The sequence below is a fragment of the Sus scrofa genome, chromosome 8, assembly GCF_054392235.1.
Source record: "Sus scrofa isolate SSC_HxYL_T2T_F1_AM1 chromosome 8, Sscrofa_HxYL_maternal_Yorkshire_Landrace_v2.0, whole genome shotgun sequence".
Taxonomy (NCBI): Eukaryota; Metazoa; Chordata; class Mammalia; order Artiodactyla; family Suidae; genus Sus; species Sus scrofa.
Window position 1 is genome coordinate 11,334,359 of NC_139390.1, and position 17,418 is coordinate 11,351,776.

Here is a 17,418-nt window from a genome sequence, read left to right on the forward strand (position 1 = left end):
AAGAAACATTACCCCCTAGTTCCCCTTGGACAAAATCCTTTTTTTTTTGTCTTTTTTTTTTGCTATTTCTTTGGGCTGCTCCCGCAGCATATGGAGCTTCCCAGGCTAGGGGTCGAATAGGAGCTGTAGCCACTGGCCTACGCCAGAGGCACAGCAACGCGGAATCCGAGCCGCGCCTGCAACCTACACCACAGCTCACGGCAACACGGGATCATTAACCCACTGAGCAAGGGCAAGGACCGAACCTGCAACCTCATGGTTCCTAGTCGGATTCGTTAACCACTGCGCCACGATGGGAACTCCTTGGACAAAATCTTAAAGCAAGTTCACCACACAAAATAAAGGGGTGGCTGCACTGCGTGGGAGTGGGGGGTGGAGGGTGGCTGCAGGGAGCGCCCCCCCCACACACCTCCACCTCCCTCACCTCCAGCTCTGGCTCCTCCACTGAACCCTAGGACTCCCCAGAAAAGCAGCACTATGGTAAGAGCTAAGCATGGTTAATGATCTTGGCCCAAGGCCACAAACCATTTCACTGTCTGAAAGGCAAGCTTGCGCCCCAGCTCCCTCTCCCACCCCGATACAGAGCCTCCAGAAGCTTCCGCACCTGCTACGCCACCAAGAACCGCCCTATGACAACATCCCTCCAACCGCCTCCCACATCTGACTCTCTTCCTTCCACCAGACTGACGGACTGTGGGAAACACACGAACGCCAGCCCAGCCTTGAGCGCCCTTCCTCTTCACCGTCTTGCCCAGCCCCTGCTGTCACAACACCCTCGGAAAGCAAACCAACAAAACTCTTCCACATCGACGCTGACAGAAGGTACGATCTTAGGGAAGCGATTGGAACATGACAAGTTTTATGTTCCTCTAAAAGTATGAAAACTTGTTACAACATAGCTGACACTGAATTGTATCTTCATTCTTTGCTTCTTATAAGCAATTTCTGAATTGCTCTCAGACTCATCAACTCAAGCAACACAGAGGGAAAGAGTGGCCTCTGTCTCGTATCTGACGGATCTTGATGGCCTGAGACACAATCCAGGGAGTGCGATGCGGAAACATTTGGTGCTGCTGTTACTACGTTCAGCTCATGCTGTGATGCTTTCTGTGATGAAAGTGAAACAAACTGCCTTTGACTTTGAAGGGACTGTCTTTTACGTTTTTAAATATGATGGCTTTCTGAGAAACTGCAACGCTACAAAAGGATGAGATTAGATCATTTATATCATGCCCAATGGAAAAAACTGCTTCTAGTAAAAAAAAACTGGAAAGAGCTAAAGGAATAAGTGGAGAGGAATTCCTTGGAAAAAGTTATCTGGATGGGACACACACGGAAATACGGCAAATTTAATAGGCAGCAAAGTTATAAATCATTGGATCTTACACTGAAAAGACACTTTTTAAAGACTCTGTACGGGAATTCCTATTCTCCCAATATACTTAATTATTAATGATCACATTATTTCCGATGTTTTAAAAACTCCAGTTGTTCACAATTTTTCAAAAATATAGAATTAACATGTTGACATAATTTTCAAAATGACATCTGGTAATAAAAAAAAAAAGTACCTTTTCCAATTCTCTTGGTATTCGCAAACAAGTGTATACTCTTTCTCTTCTTTCTGTATACTTGGCCTCGTTATGTTCAAGGAAGTACCCTCTTGTTAGTTCAGCACTGAGGAACCTCAACAAGGAAAGCTCTAGGAAAAAAAAATGCACAAAACAAAAAAGAACAGTATTTATCAAGGAACTTACATGCTAGCTTGGGCCACGGGTAATATACAGGTAAAACAACAAGAGGACAAAACAGGGTAATATTTCTGTGCCCAGACCTGAACTGCACACACACACACACCATCAAAGACTGTTGAGAAAATTGCTGTCCTGAGTGATACAAACTAAAAATGTCACAGGAATATAAAAGGGACAATTATTAGGAGCCAGAACAGTCAGAAAAGTGTTTTGTGAGAGTCTAGTCCCAGGTCTTACAGGTGACAGAGAATCGGGACTGATGGAGAGGTGAAAGCCGGTAAAAAGAGTAGGTATCAAGCACACAGACAGTGGACACGCACACAGTCAAAAGGGAGCCAAGTCACCCCGGCTAGTATCCATGAGGACGTGGGTTCGATCCCTGGCTTCACACGCAGGTTAAGACTCCTGCGTTGCCGTGCATTGTGGTGTAGGTCGCAGACGGGGCTCAGATCCCGTGTTGCTGTGGCTGTGGTGAAGGCCGGCGGCTACGGCTCTGACTGGACCCCTAGCCTGGGAACCTCCATATGCCATGGGGGCGGCCTTAAAAAGACAAACAAACAAACAAAAAGGGTGGGGGAGCAAAGTCACCTAACAGGAGTTGCTTCAGCCTGGGAACTATCCTGGGTGAAGGACACGGACACTGGGGGAAATTCCTCCTTCTTCTTCAGCCTCAGAGATCCTACATGTGTCTAAATAAAGCCATTTCCCTCTGAAGGCTTCCCAAAACGATGACAATCGTAAGCCATACAAGAGAACCTCAACCTGATCTGAAAGCCCCCCCTCTCCTTGGGTTTGCCCCGTTTCCTCTGTTCCCCAGTGCAAAGTTACTCACAGTCATCTCGTCTCAAGAAAGGCCAGGGAGGCTGAGCACCGGGACTCGGCTCCTCCACCTGGCAGACTGGAGACTCTAAGGCTGCTGATGTCTGACCCCAGTTATCCCGGCCCGTAACCCTTCTCTGACAGCCGCTACCTCTGACCTCCGTCCCTCCGACTTCAAACACCTTCTTGCTCTCCCTCTCCAGGAGGCCAACCTCTCTTCTACAACTCAGGACACCAGTGGTTTCAAACCATCCTCTTTGCTCTGCGCTGGTTTTGCGGTCCTGTTACCACACACAGCGCTGGTATTCCCTCCAAAAAACGACAAGGGAGGCTGCTCTCACGTCTGCGTATTGACCTGGGGAGTTACATCTTATGTGACACGAGCCTGCAGGGATGAGGGAAGAGTCAAAAATACCCCCGAAAGGCCCTCAGGAAGACTCAGCAGCAGTCTTACTATTTCCGTGGGCCTAAAACAGCGACTGCCTCTGGCCCTGGGACAGAGCGCTAGTTCTTTGAGCATCATGTGAAGTCCTTGCTCATGAACAGGAGTTATATCTTCAAAAAAAAATGACACACATATACACATTTCTTTGACTACGAGATTCATAACCGGTTCATAGAGGGGGTGATACCATGAGAGCTGTCTAGAGACGGAGTCAGAGGGAGAGAAAAGCCAACCTCCACCTGTGGCACAGGCAGCGCGCTACGAGTGCAGAGCCCTCGGCGTGTGAACCGGTGAAGCCGTGTTCACCAGACGTTCTGATGAAAGGCCTCAGTAGAACCAAACCTCCTGCTTAGGAACTTCCTAAGGTGTTGTTGGCTGGCTAGATCCAGGACAAGATCTGCCGTTTGAAGAAGAGAAAAAGGGGCTTCTGAGCTGCAAACGAGATGAGCCAACACCAAAAAGAAAGACTAAACAATTATACTCAGTTCAGTCTTCCAATTAGAAAGAAGAGGCTGTTCTAATGAGCTAATATCTATAAATATCAATTCTTTCATGTGAAAACTGGGAAGCAACAAGACATTCAGAAAGCAGAAGAAACTGCACTTACACCAATTTTCACTGACGCCTGGGAGCTGAGTCATGAGCCCCAAAGGTCACTCCACCGACTCCCTGAGTAGCCTGTGCCCGCGGCTCCGCCGTCCTGCCTGCCGCCCCCACCACGGTGCTCCGCTCTCGGAATCACCCTTTCGGACCCGAGGCTCTTGGGGGCTCCTCCTCCTCCACCTGTCCCCTAAGTGTTTGCTGGTTCTGTGCTCTATGCACTACATCGAAGCACGGCCATCCTTTAAGGCTGGAGTCTGCGATGTGTCAGCAGCCACCCCTCTTTTCTCTTCGTCTTTTTTTCCTGTACATATTCTCCTCGGTCAAGACGGTCACCTAAATCCTAAGGTCAGCATACTTTCAACTCTGACTCTTGGGCCTGGACCCGTACTTACAACCCCCTTGCAGGCAATTCCACCTGCAAGTCCCCAAGGCACCTTTAGCCTGCAAACCCAAATTCCACATCTTCCCCCCAACCCCACCCCTCCCCTGCAGCCCTGACCAGCAAAGGCAGTTCTACACTAGAAGCCTAGGGCCAATTCTGACACCCCCCTCGATCCTCTCCGCAAACCTAATGACTCTTCCTCGACACGTTTACTGACTGTGCCCTCTTCCTCCTGCACTCCACTCGCGTTGGTCCTCGTCCTCTCCAGGTCACTGCAAGGGCCTCCTGACCAGCGCTCCTCGGCCCATCCTTGCTCCCCTCAGCCTCACCTGGCCTGACCGCAGGTCAGCACGCTCACAGGCCAGCTATGGGAACCCCCTGGCGGCTCTTGGGACCTCCAGGTGAGTCCTCACCCTGGCAGTGGCAACCTGACCCCTTCCCACTTGGCCCCTGGCCATGGCTCCCTCTTCAGACGCACCCCACACCTGCCTCCCCTGAAGCTCGAGGTCACAGTTCTCTAGTTAGACCACTTGCCCTCCTGGCAAACGTGTCAGTCGGCTCACGCTGTTCCTTGGCCTGATAACCCCTTCCGGTTCCCACAGGCGAAGACACGCAGACCTCACCTGCTCAGGGAAGACTCCCCGGCTTCTCCAGGCAGAAGCCGTCCCTTCCCCTACTCGGCTCCAGGGCTTCCCTGAGCCATGGGACAGGCGTTTTCTTCTGTGCTCATCTGGTTTTCTCCTTTACCTTTGCATCCTTGGGCACAGCACAGAAAAGGTGCTAACAGGTGCTTGCTGACAGAATGTGCAGAGCAGAGGCAGGAAAACCAGAGGAGGGCGTGGCAGAGAAACACACACTCAGAAGTTGGCAGTGGCAAAAGCACAGGGTAGCAGATTCTGGAGAAGACTGAGACGTGCTTCTGCGGAGATGGGGAGCAGGATGCTGATGTCAAGCATCTGGTGTCTACTGGACGCAGCAACCACTGGAGATGTGTGTCCAAGTGATTGCAAAGGTCACCCAAGAGGTTCCTGCCCTTGTGCCCCTAGGAAGACAGGCGCCAGTGCGTACCTGGGGTGCACTGTCCACAGTAAGTGCGGGGCGGGAAGCTGGGGAGCTCACCAGAATCTCAGAGTGGGAACAAGATAAACAGGCTATCACACAATTTTAAAAGGCAAATTAAATCAAAAGGTTGAGATGGCTGTACCCTTGTTCACTTAGAAAATTCTCCCCCACAACGGTGGCCTCGCGCAGATGAGCGAGCTTTCACCATAATGAGAGTTTTGCTATGACACAAGAAGAGCACGAGACGAGCAATCAGAAGGGGGTTCTGGCAGCAGCCCTACCCATCAGTCCTGTGACCTGCTCGCCCCGCAGATCTCCATTTCAGAGGAGGAACCCGAGGCTCGGAGCAGTTGTGAGACACCGGTTACTGCCTGCCTTCCTCAAGGGATGTGGAGGGGCTGTGGGAGGGTTTGCATGAAGGGGAATGAAAACTGCAAAGCGAGACACCATGTCTGCAACTACGTACTAGTAATTTCACACCATCTATATACTCTTCACCAATTCTGGTCTGGTCGTTACCTAACGTTTATTGTTGCTATTTCTGCAATCTTGTTTCCATGGATAAAAGGCAACACGTCAAATAAGCATATTTAACAAACTATATAAGCTAAATGATTGATGTTCTATAAACAAGTTATATAATATAAAGCCATGAAAGCGTTTCAACACTATTATAAATATGGAAAAGTGTTATTAGGATTTTACCTCCAGAAATGCAAGAAGTTTTGTTATAAACATCTACTTAGATTCCCCAATGGAAAATTTAAAAGTAAACACTTAAAAAAAAATCAAATGATAAAACATGTTTGAGTGCACAGCTCTCATAACTATGAGACAAGTTCTATCTCCATGCCCATTTTAGAGATGAGGACACCAAGGCACGGAGAAGTGAGGAGGTCTCCAGGTCACAGAGGCAGCAAATGGTAGAGCCCCCTTTCAAAATCAAGCAGTCTATCCCTCTAGCATGAGCCTTCTGGCACAAGACTATTTTGTCTATCATTTCTCAAGTGCTTCTGTAAAGAAGCCGCTGTGTTCCGGAAAACTGGGAAAGCCCTACTTTCTGTGCTCCTGCTGCGACCTGGGTTTACTTCTATGAAGTTTTACGCTGTTGACGGTTTCACTGATCGGCTCCCTCACCAGGACCTGAGCCTTCTGGAGGCAAGCACCACACATCCTCATCTTCCTGCCCCCAGTGAGTTCTGAATGCAAGGGCAGTGTTTGCCTCCAATCAACACCGTGCCCCTGGCCTGGGGAATGGTCTTAAAAGAAACTTTAAAGCAATACCAGCAAAAGAACCAAGCTTCACGGGGTGAAATTATCTGGAAAGCGTTACTTCTCCTCCTCCCCTCCTGGAGAAAGGTCCAGCTTAAGGGCGTAGGATCCTCCCCCTGAACGCCAGGTACTGTGCAGAGGTTCATAAAATTCTCACAACTCTCAGAGCGAAAGAGAGCGTCCACATTTTGCAAATGAAAGAATCCAAAGCTCACAGAGGTTAGGTGTCTTGTCCAATGTCACTGAAAAGCCAAGGGCAGCCTGTGATGACAGCTGAGATCTGACTGCGCTCCACGTCCAGTGCACTCTCGCGGGACCATACTCATCACCCACCTGCCTGACCATCATTGAGAGACGATGACCGAGCCCTGATGTGGCTTTAACCTGTCAGGAGGAGCCCTGGGACCCACACCGGGGAGGGGGATTCTGCTGCCCTTCGCCGGAGCTAAGGTAGCCTTGCCGCTCTGTCTGGCCCTCACCGTTTCCAGGCCAGGACATAATCTGCAGGTTGCTACCCAGCCTTCTGTTCCAAACCCTAGCTGGCCTTCAGGGCTTTTGCTGGTTGTTGCTGTTGTTTTAAACGTTGTTCTCCCGCATTCTGCAGACTTACCTGAACTCACTTGGCCTGGGATTCTGGGACCAGTGCCTGGCTAATTATTTAGGAAGGCTTCTGCTGCTCTTTGACCTGCGGGGGCCACTCTTTTTAAGAACGGGGCTAGCTGAGTGTACTTAACTTTTTCTACACCGTGGTGAGCATTTCACTCCTTCTGAGCAGGAGTCGCTTTCATTTGTTATGTCAAACATCTGTCTTTATCGTTTAAGGGCGAATTATTTTCCAAAATAAAACAATCCAGCCGTTTATTTTCTGAATACTGTCTGAACTTTTCATATGCCAACTAATTTTATCCAGTCCTCACCAAGAAGAAATATCATTCAGTAAGTCTTTGAAAAACAGAAGTATTTTCCTATTTAATTATAATATAAAAAGGACCTTCTACATTCAAATAAGTATGTCTTGCCAACTGTGAGTATTTAATACTAGGAAAATAATACCAGTCATAAATCCAAATCAATTCCTCCAGAGTATTTTTAATCAATATTCATCTACCACAGAATTGCCTGGTGATCCAGTATCTTAAATTGAGAAAAAATACAGTATAAATTGCTTCTTCCTCATCCTTAAACGAAGAAATATTATGTTTAATTATCTCCTTAGAAAGCTTGTTTTAGACATAAGTGCCCAGAACAAAAAAGTATTAATTCAAAGTAATGAGTAATCATAAATACATTTACATGTTCTGTAATATGTTTAAATATATCTTTCTGAAAATAGCACTGAGCGTTAAAAAAAATTGGAAAGTTGTATTGGTTAACTGTTAGGAAAATACTACGAAACATGCAAATCTCCAGTCTTAATGTAAAACTTTAATAGACTTTACTAAAGTTACACTAAAATATTAATTCTAAGTTTATTACACAAATAATAATAATATTGCACACCCTTGTACAAGGCCAAGTAGGAATCAAAACAACGGCAATTTTGCTTTCTTAGGTCAAATATAATAAAGATATCATTCAAGCTTTTAAGGCCCTTGAACTATGTATAAATAGTCTCATTTAGGGAGGTAAAGAGCAGGTAGCATATTCAAAAATTAATAGATGGAAAACAGATACAAAAAATGTAGTGTCTTTTTCCAAGGTCACATGGTTACAAACAGTCAAGGACTAAAATGGGAACAGAATATCCCTAATCTGACAGTCAGTGTGACACAGCCTTCCAAAGACCTCTTTTACTCAAGTAGTCCCCACAGTGAGCCACGAACGAGCTGCCGGGTCTGAATTTGAGAATAAACTAGGTTGAAGTTTAACATTTTTAAAAAAGCCAAGATATCGAGCCTCTCAGAGTTCAAGATAAATAACTTTTCATTACTCGTTCACAGGTACCAGTTAAGTAAAGCAGGTGGGAATTTTTAAAGGACAGGAATAGTTTGTCAGAACAGAAAAAGCCACTTTTACTTCATCTGACTCAGGGACAATTTCTCAGGTGATTTTACAATTATCTTATTTTCCTTTGTAAATGAGAAATTAATCTACTCCACAGCATACTTCTCAGAATCACAGCCTTTAATCATCCATCAGGATAAGTTTGGGGCCATATGGATAACTAGGTACGGTATCCTACAGAGGATGGAGACTGGGTAAATGAAAACATATTTTAATAAAAATATGTTATCTGTAGGAAGAACTTAAATTTTCAATTACACAATTAACAGGACATAGGGAATGTGAACAGATAAAACTTTTGTCCCACTTGAAATCTTTCGTGGGAACTGCTAAAAAGGAGATCAGGTGGCTTTTCTGGGTTTTAGTCCCTCTTCTGGCCTCTGTTCATTCTCTTATGGAGATAAAGCAAGAGGGCTAAAATGCGTAGAGACAGAAGAGAAGCGGAAGGGACGGATAACAAGTTCAAGCCCTAGCGGTGAAGAGTCACCACTTAAAAATGAAAAAAATGAAAAGTGGCATCGGAAACCACACTATTCCCCCATTCCTGACTTCGAGCTTCTTTGTTTTACAAGCAATAATGCACCCCCATGCATACTCCAGCTCCTGCATACTACAGGTATGGTTTCACCCTCACCGTGGGTAGGCGTTTTACTTATTTCACCCCTAGTCTTACTGTGAAGTCTCCAGTCGCTAGAGCCAACTTCGATACTTCAGATACTAAACTACTGAGGAGTAGAGATATGAAACAGAGCCAAATGGATTAGGCAAGCCTAGAGCCTACAAAGCAACTCAACAACCGAACCAAGCCAAGAACACATTGCCTAATCCTGAGTCCAAAGTTGACTTGCTGGACCTAGATTCCCAAATGGCTTTACAGAAACTCTCCCCCCCTTTGACCTTCTACAGACGAGTGAAGTGGGGAACAAACACAGAAACATAATAATGTGCACTTACTATCTGGTCTCATGTCAGAAAGGACAATAGAAGCTGGCTGTATTTCTAAGAGTCAGAAGAAAAGACAGAAAAAGACGAATCTGCAGTTTTTGATGACCCCATACGCGGCGTCCAAGACAGGTGACCACATTAAGGTGGCGGTGGAAAACACAAGGGCCATCAGGAGGGAGAAGGAAATCAGGAATGATGAGGGGACGTCCGCTTCTAACTACGCTAAGGTTTAGGCACTAGCACCTGAGCAAAGTCAGCCTGCCGCCGGGCCAAGAGGGCGTTGAGAAAACCAAGCAATGAGAAGAGTTTGAAAAGAGAAACAAAAAGAAAGCTCACCCTTGATGGAGATACATGGATAAGGCATATGCAGCTGTATATATACAATCTAACATTCATACATATTCTATAAGCCAACAAGGACAGGTATAAAACAAACGCAGGCACCTTAAACACTATGTTTTGAATTATTTTACTTGGACTAATAGAGTTTGGATAATCACCTAATCTGTGTATTCGGGTATGGGGTCCTGAGCGACTCGCACAAATCAACGAACATCTACATGATAAGAGCCCAAAGTTCGTTGGGAGAACTGATGAGGGCCACTTTGGAAGTAACTGATGCTTAAGGCCACCAAGACATTAAGATTATGACTTTCAGAAGGAAAGATAAAGGTTGCCCTAAGTTGGCGAGGGACTGAGGGAAGACTAGGGTGTCAGGAGCAGCACCAGAATATAAAAAGTGGACAAGTCACACCTAAAGCGCAGCAGGGATTCAGGAAGCAGTGCTTCTCACATGACGCTAGGTGGTGCCACGCCAAGGCCCTCTGGCCCAGGCCAGCCGCCAGTGAAGTTTCCTAAATTCTGGACAGGAAGAGGAAGGAAAGGTCACAGGGCAGTGGAAGGGAGCGATGCTGGAGAGTCGGGGGGAGGCAGAAGCCGCTCAGCAGCCCAGGGTGTTGAAGAATGGTTGAAAGAATTCTCATCTCCAGTGAGGATGCCCCGACCAGTGCGGCATCAGAGGGGAGGGCTGGTACCCGCAGTGGCAAGAGGTGTGGGTATCGAGCAGAGAAGAGACAGGCCCCCCACCCCGGCCCCAGGAACAGACAAGGGGCTCACATGGAGGCCCAGACCCGACACTGGCTGGTGACTCCAGCTGACATATGCCTGGGATCCTCACCTGAGTACGGCTCCCCAAGAGCTGCTGCTGTGCTCTCTCCCCACTCATGACTGACGCAACTGGGGAATCAATAAGGACTAGCCCAACAACTAAAGCTGGACGCATGGCCCGATAATGACTTTCTGCACCTCCGGGTTTAAAAAGTCCAGCTTCAAACATGTTAAATAAAGCACACTCAGTAACCCACGCTGACGAAGAAGGCACGCAGCGTGAGGTCTACGGAGTCCACCGAACCAGGCATCCATACCCGGGGCCGGAAAGGCCACGGGAGGGGTGCTAAGGGTTACTCCTGGGGCCCGACATCTGTGCTCAGCAAAAGGCTCCTAACGACTTCATTCTCTGCACATGCAAACGACAACAACAAAAGGCCTTTTAAAGATGTTAGCTTTCCTGAAACTCAGAAATATTCCAAAGAAATCATAGTGCAACCTGGCCACTTGTGTTTCTCTTTGCATCAGAGTGCTTTTAATTTTCAAGTCTAAGTAAGTAGACAGCTGAGAGATTTAATACTTGGTCTAACTTGGATCCTGCCAATTCAGAAAGTAAACACTCGCCCAAGCAAGTGTTTAACAGACAACTTAATCAAACAAAGTTGAGAATTTTTAAGTGGTTCAATGAAAAAGACAAAACAAGGCACAGTCTGTACTTAATTTTTCAAAGTTAAAGTCCTCTTCAAAATCTAACCTACTTTGGTTCTGATAATCAGGACCTCACCTGATCAGCCTCAAGGCACTTAAGCACACCCACATTTTCAATACCAAAGTACAACCGTCAGTGCAGGAAACCTTAGGACTTCAACATTTATTTGCATGAACCGCAGGAAACAACGGCTAATACAGCTCCTACGGTGCACCAGATGCAATTTTTTAATGGGAAGAAATTTACTGGCGTTTCAGGTCCGTTGCTGTTCAAAATTCAAAGCTATCCCAGAATTAAAATGCTGTAATGACTCTACAGTCAATGAACCAGACATCTTAAAGTCTTCCCTTTTTATAAGCCTAATATACAACTGCAACATGACTAAAAATGCAACTTTAACATTTCTTCTAAAAGCAAAAATAAACTCCTATAAGCTGAAAGAAATATAACAATACGCCTAAAACCGATCATTAGAAGTATGATTCACAAGTGCATCTTACGCAGCGTCCCCCCCCCCTTAATTTTTAAAGTGGCTTAAGTTTCAGTTTAGGAAAAGTTCACAGGTAACATCTGCAGGAATACGAAATATTTATGTCCTGGGCAAAAGTACTGTACTTCACGGCCATTATCATCACACTGTCAGCTGCGAGGAACACCTGTGTGGAGGGCACGTTAACAGGTCTGTCGTGCTCAAGTTTGCTTAAAACACAGAACAAAAGTCACCTTGGCACGTCGATAATGAAGACATCAGCCGTGAGCTTCTCCGTTTTGAGCTCCCGGAGACGTGCGAGATGCTCGCCAACGTTCTCGAGCACGGGAGAACACCCTAGGCGTTTTGTTGTGTTTTTTAATAAAAGACTTTTTAAAAGCAGTCAAGTGACCCAGGAAGCAACTCCCGGGCCGCAGCCCCAGCTCTCGGACGCACCTGGCCCAGCCTGTGCGGTGGGGGCCCCGGCGCGGCGCGCGGACCCGCCCTGGGAGCTGTCAGCCGCCGCGGAGCCGCGGGACCCGCGGCAGCCGCGGCGGGTCCGCGCGCCCACAGCCCGGCGGCCCCGGAGGCAGCGGCGGCGGCCGCGGAGCTCGCGGCCGGGAGTTCCCCCGGCGCCCCCCGCCGCCCTCCGCGCCCTCGCCGCGGCCTAGCGCCGCCCGCTCGCCTCACCTGCGCGGCTGCGGCGCCGCTCCCGCCGCCGGTCGCTCTCGTAGAAGCCCAGCGTCTCGGTGTGCTGAGGCGCCGGCGGGGGCCCGTGACCGCCGCCGCCCGGCTGCTCCGCCTCGCCCCGGCCGTCCCGCTCCGGGCCGTCCACGCCGCCACCGCCGCCTTCTCCCGGGGCGGCCGCGTCGCCGACGCCCGCCATGTTCCGAGCACAACAAACCGTCCCTACCGCCTCCCGCCAGCCTCCAGCCCGGCCTCCGCCTCCGGCCGGCCCCCTTCCCGCCTCGCCCCGCCCCTCGCCGGAGCCCGGGCCGCCGCCGCTGCCGCTGCCGCTGCCGCCGCCATCCGCGGCCCGCCGGCCGGCGCGCGCCATTGGCGTCAGCGGCGCGTGCGAGGCCGCCGCTGCCGCCGCCGCCGCCACGGCCGCCGCCATCTTCTTCCTGCCCTCGCCGTGACGCGCGATGGCTTCTCGCGCCGCGCCGGGGTCCGCCGCCCGGGACCCCGCGCCGGACTCCATGCCGCCGGGCCGCGCGGCCGGGGAGAGCGAGCGCCTCCGGGGCTCGGGTCGGGGGCCCGGCGGGAGCGGGCCGAGCGTGGCGGCGGCGACGGGCGGAGGGTCGGCCGAGGAGCCTCGGGGCGGCGGCCTCTGCGCCCGCTGCCCGCCGTCTGCGAGGTGGCCGGTCGCTCGCACCGGGCTCCTTTTGCAGGCTCGGTGCCCGGAGTGCGCCGGCGCCGCCCGCCCGGTCTTGGCATCGCTTGCGCGGCCGCGGCGCTGAGGGCCGGGCTCCAGATCCCCGACCCCCGCGAGGCCCGGCCCCATAGGTCCGCTACTTGGGCTCCATGTCTTCTGCATAGTTACGATCGCCCGTCACATTCCCTGGCCTCTGGATTTCCGTTGACAGTTTCCAAAGCACTTGGGCCCGAAGGAGCCCGGGGATGCTGCCCAACAGGTGGGGGCGCGAAGGGGACGCGACGGGCCCAGGGCTCAGCCCGAGGAGCGAGGTGCTTTGGTGCTTTATACGATTTCCGCGCCCGGGAACATACTAAACTGTCTTTCGGCATTAAGGGCATTAAGGTTAGGAGACGGCTCTTGGCCGCCGCCGCGGTGGCCGCCGCGGTGCCCTTGCTCCATCACCTGCCGCGACTGCTTTACTGACGACCGTCTTTTGCAGCTCTGGCGTGTGACTCCGCACCGAGCGCAGTGTGGAGACCACGGCGGCCGCAGGGCTCGTGGGAGTGAAGATGCCAGGGGGTTGGGGAAAGGAGCCGGGCGCTCCATTTAGGGAAACTTTGACAGGTCGACTTCTCGTCTACCAACTTCACCTGTGCCTCTGGTACCCTTTGATGAGCAGAAGGAAAGCTGGAATTCTTCCCTTAACTTTATGATGCCTGGGAATTTCCTTAGACCTCAACTTGAGAGCCAGATATAAATGGGTTGGGCAGAGCAAAACTGACCCGGTGTTGTTTCATCAGAAACCTTGAGCGTTCTGTTGTCACTAGCAGGTACCTAACTGGTTGCACACTCCCAGCAAACTCAAAACAGAGTGGGCTGTTTGCGGCACTATGCGGAAGGCAGCCACCTAACAGGCTGAGAGCAGCCTAAGAGGCGGAGACCAGGGCCCAAGATGGACCAAAAAGGCCCCCAGACCGGGAACTGACGTTTGAAAGGAGAAACTGACGCTTTTGGAACATCCTTGTCCCTCTTCGTAGGGTGGAACAGTTCTGAGGATTACTTTTCTAAATATTCCTGTGACTATGAAATCATCTTTTTTGGTTATATTTGGACAAAACTGAGTCTTAATCACTCAAATACAAATGCTCTGGTCAAATTGTCACAATCATCTTGAGAATCAAAAGGCACTGAAAATGTTATGGCCTTTAAGATCCCTTGCAGCTCAATTCTATTATTCTCTGATCTTTTGTAGCATAAAACCCTCCCATTATTTACTGATTGTCCCGGAGGAAGTAGGATTTTATTGCTTGTTTATGTCAGTTCCCAATTACTTTCTGTCTCACCACATTTATTGGCTTATGGCCCCTGCTTTTAACTCAACAGGAGCTGGAAGGGAAGGCATTTAAAATTGTTTGCTAAGGCAGCCAGTTGTAGGAATGGATTTCTCTCATTTTCTGTATGGGCCTGAGAAGAGCACAGTGTTCCAAAGTCAGTACCTGTTCTTTAAAATAGCAAAGAGAGGGCTGGAGCACTGTGTCCAGGCCAGCATTTGAGGGTGTTACAGCAGAGGAGCAAAGCAGAAATGGGAAAGCTGAAAGTCTTGTGGCTTTTCACCCGTTAGGTCTTCTCATTGGAGCTACGTTATTTTATCTGACACTCCGTGAAACCGCAGTTTCAAACCGACCCATGATGAAGTCAAATGTACTAAAAAAAAGCATTTTTGAAACAAACATTAATATAAATAATTTTTTTCAATTAACCCTATTCTTCCCTTGTCTAGGTATTGATAATTAATCAATTATCAATGTTAGATAATCGAGTCTCTTATTATATATGGAAAGCTCTTTTCTTTAATTCAATTAGAGTAATTACTGCAAATTAATCCAGAATCCAGGAAAGGGTTCTATCACAAATGTATTCTAAATCATCAAAATGTTAAGTTACAAATAATCTTTGGAAATAGAACCAACAGTTCTCTGAGGAAAATAAATAGAGCTTAAAATATCGTAATGTTCTTTATGTCAGTTGTAAAATGAAAATATAAACTTAGATTTATAATGCCACCTTTAGAAAAGAAAACGAGTAGTTAAAAAATATGACAATCCTCATGATTAAAGAGATATCAGATAAGATTCTGAGTTAGGTTTTAAGATAAAAACAGGATTTTGATGACAGTCAGCTAAGGGATTGAACTTGAAACATTAATTCAGCAAACTGTGTTAAGTGTCACTGTACTAGCTGCTAGTGAAAGAAATAATTCATTGGTGGAAATAGTTTCAGTAGAGGAAAGCGATGAGCAAGAATGAGAAACTAAGAAGAGTCTCATGTAAACAATACAGAAGAAAAAAATTCAGTGAGTTAAACTTTTCTTACGTGGTATATGTATACAAATTATTTTGTTATATATGTAATAACTGATTATATAAATTCAATTAAGAGTTTGTAAAATTGCTACACATATTCTTAGTTAAAGAAATTGAATATTCTTTACGTTGTGGTAGCATCTATTTTGTAGCTATTGTATTTTGAAAATAGCAAAACACAAACTGGCATTTTTAAAAAGACTGAAAATTGAATGAGTAGTGTATATAATTAAAAACTAAATCACATCATTACATATTTTAGTAACTCAAGATTTAATAATTGTGATTTTGTGACTCAACAAATCACCTCGAACCCACTGTGTATGAATCATGGATTCAAGCTCCAAAAATTATCTTCTGAAGCCTATAAACTCTGGTTCTCAGTGTCTTTCACTGGTCAGTGTGGCAATACCCATGCTATAGTAGGAGCTGAAAAAAATGATTTCCTTCTTCCTCCTTAGTGCTAACTTTGACTGCTTCCTTTTGTTTAGACAGTAGGTTTTCAACTACAAAGCAGTTGATCTCTTGATAGCATTTCTAGTATATTGCTCCCTAAAATATGTTTGAAAATATATATTTATACGTATATATTTATATATATACATAAATTAACTATGTTTAAATAATATACTTTTCCTGAGTAACAAAGACATCAGGTACTTTTCAAAAGAACCCTGATTGAGAGAAGGGCTGGACCCCCTAACTCTCCAATGACAGCGTCTTTTGACCTAAGGTCACACCTGTGACCTCTCTATCCTTCATTTTCTCCACTAGAATACCCTGATGGCTTCTTCCAGAGCCTTGTGATAAAACCCTTACAAACCCTTTTCGGATTCTTGGACCTTTGGTTAAAAAAAATCGAGATATTTGCCTATACTATGAAGATTTGTAGAAAACTGTGAAATCCTTAATTACAGAATGGCTTGATAATTGGCTCTACAATTTGAATTTAGGGAATTCAAACATAGTAACTTTATTGATAACTCATCAAAGATGTGTCATCTTTGATGTACCTCCTTTATGACTGATGCATTAGTTCTTTTATCCTTTTCTTCTTAAAAAACTTTACTGAGATAGTCGACATACAATGCTGTGTTAATTTCTGCAGTACAGCAATGTCATTCAGTTATGCAATTGATATTCTTTTTCATATTATTTTCCATGATGGTCCATCACAGGAGATTGGATATATTCCCCTGTGCTATACAGTAGGGTCTTGTTGTTTAGCCACCCTGCATAAAATTAAAGTTTGATGCATGAGATCTTCATCCCTTTGCATGAGGAGAATTGATGGTTCCTGCTGCACTTTCCATTCCTCACCCCAGGACCCTGTGTTTCTGAGTATTTTTTACCAATTTCCCATATTAGACCCATGTATGCCTAAGTCTAAGACACCCCTGGAAGATGGCATTTCACAGCACAAAAACAGTATTTGACATGATTACTGTGGTACTGTTAATTGTGGTGGTATAGATTCAACCACTGAATAGAGTACAGTTTAAATGAATTCTGTATTCCTCAGTTGAAAATTTATTTCAGCAGTACATGACTTCCGTTTTCTAACCCATAAACACCATGTGTCCACTTCACAAAATGTGGTGCTGCATTTAATTCATTCACCATTGTCTTCAAAGAGAAAACTATGAATTGATTTTTTTTTAATCTGAACAGCTTTGCAACTGATGTTCTAAAGAAATAAAATATACTGTGGAGCCCAGAGCAAGTCTTTGCAGTAAATTTATGTGAGTTTATTGACCCTCTGCGTTTCAGTAATGATTTTTTCTATCTTCAACAATGATTTTTGGACTGATACTTATTATGTTTTATCCTGTCTGGGCTTTATTCCATGGGTTTTTAAAGGACATCAACTCAGTTTGTTTCTGAAAGATGTAGCACAAATTGAATAATGTGCCTTTGATTCTAATGTACCTGTTACAACTTAACTAAAATGATCATGAGCAAAATCTTATTTCTAAAAGCACTTCTCTGGCACAAAAATGTAGGACTGAAACCATTTTGAACAAGACCTATTTAAAATTGTATTTTGTTATAAGAGCTATTATATAAAAGATATTCTGTTCCGAAGACCAAAAAGTAGGTTCTGTTTATGTAATAAAAGTGTATGAA

The 17,418-nt window shown here is 46.7% G+C and overlaps 1 protein-coding gene across 3 annotated transcripts in view; it reads right to left on the reverse strand.

Annotated features, from left to right (window-relative positions):
• Positions 1-17,418, reverse strand: part of TAPT1 (transmembrane anterior posterior transformation 1) — a 55,246-nt gene extending 37,828 nt beyond the window's left edge. For 2 of the 3 annotated variants that reach the window (XM_005666539.4, XM_084971601.1), the window contains exons 1-2: positions 12,262-17,418; positions 1,572-1,702 (exon numbers count right to left, since the gene is read on the reverse strand). In XM_005666539.4, coding sequence (XP_005666596.2) covers positions 1,572-1,702; positions 12,262-13,108 — 978 coding nt within the window. In that variant the 5' untranslated portion in view covers positions 13,109-17,418. The remainder of the gene's footprint in view (positions 1-1,571; positions 1,703-12,261) is intronic. The other variant, XM_084971602.1, reaches the window with a different exon arrangement.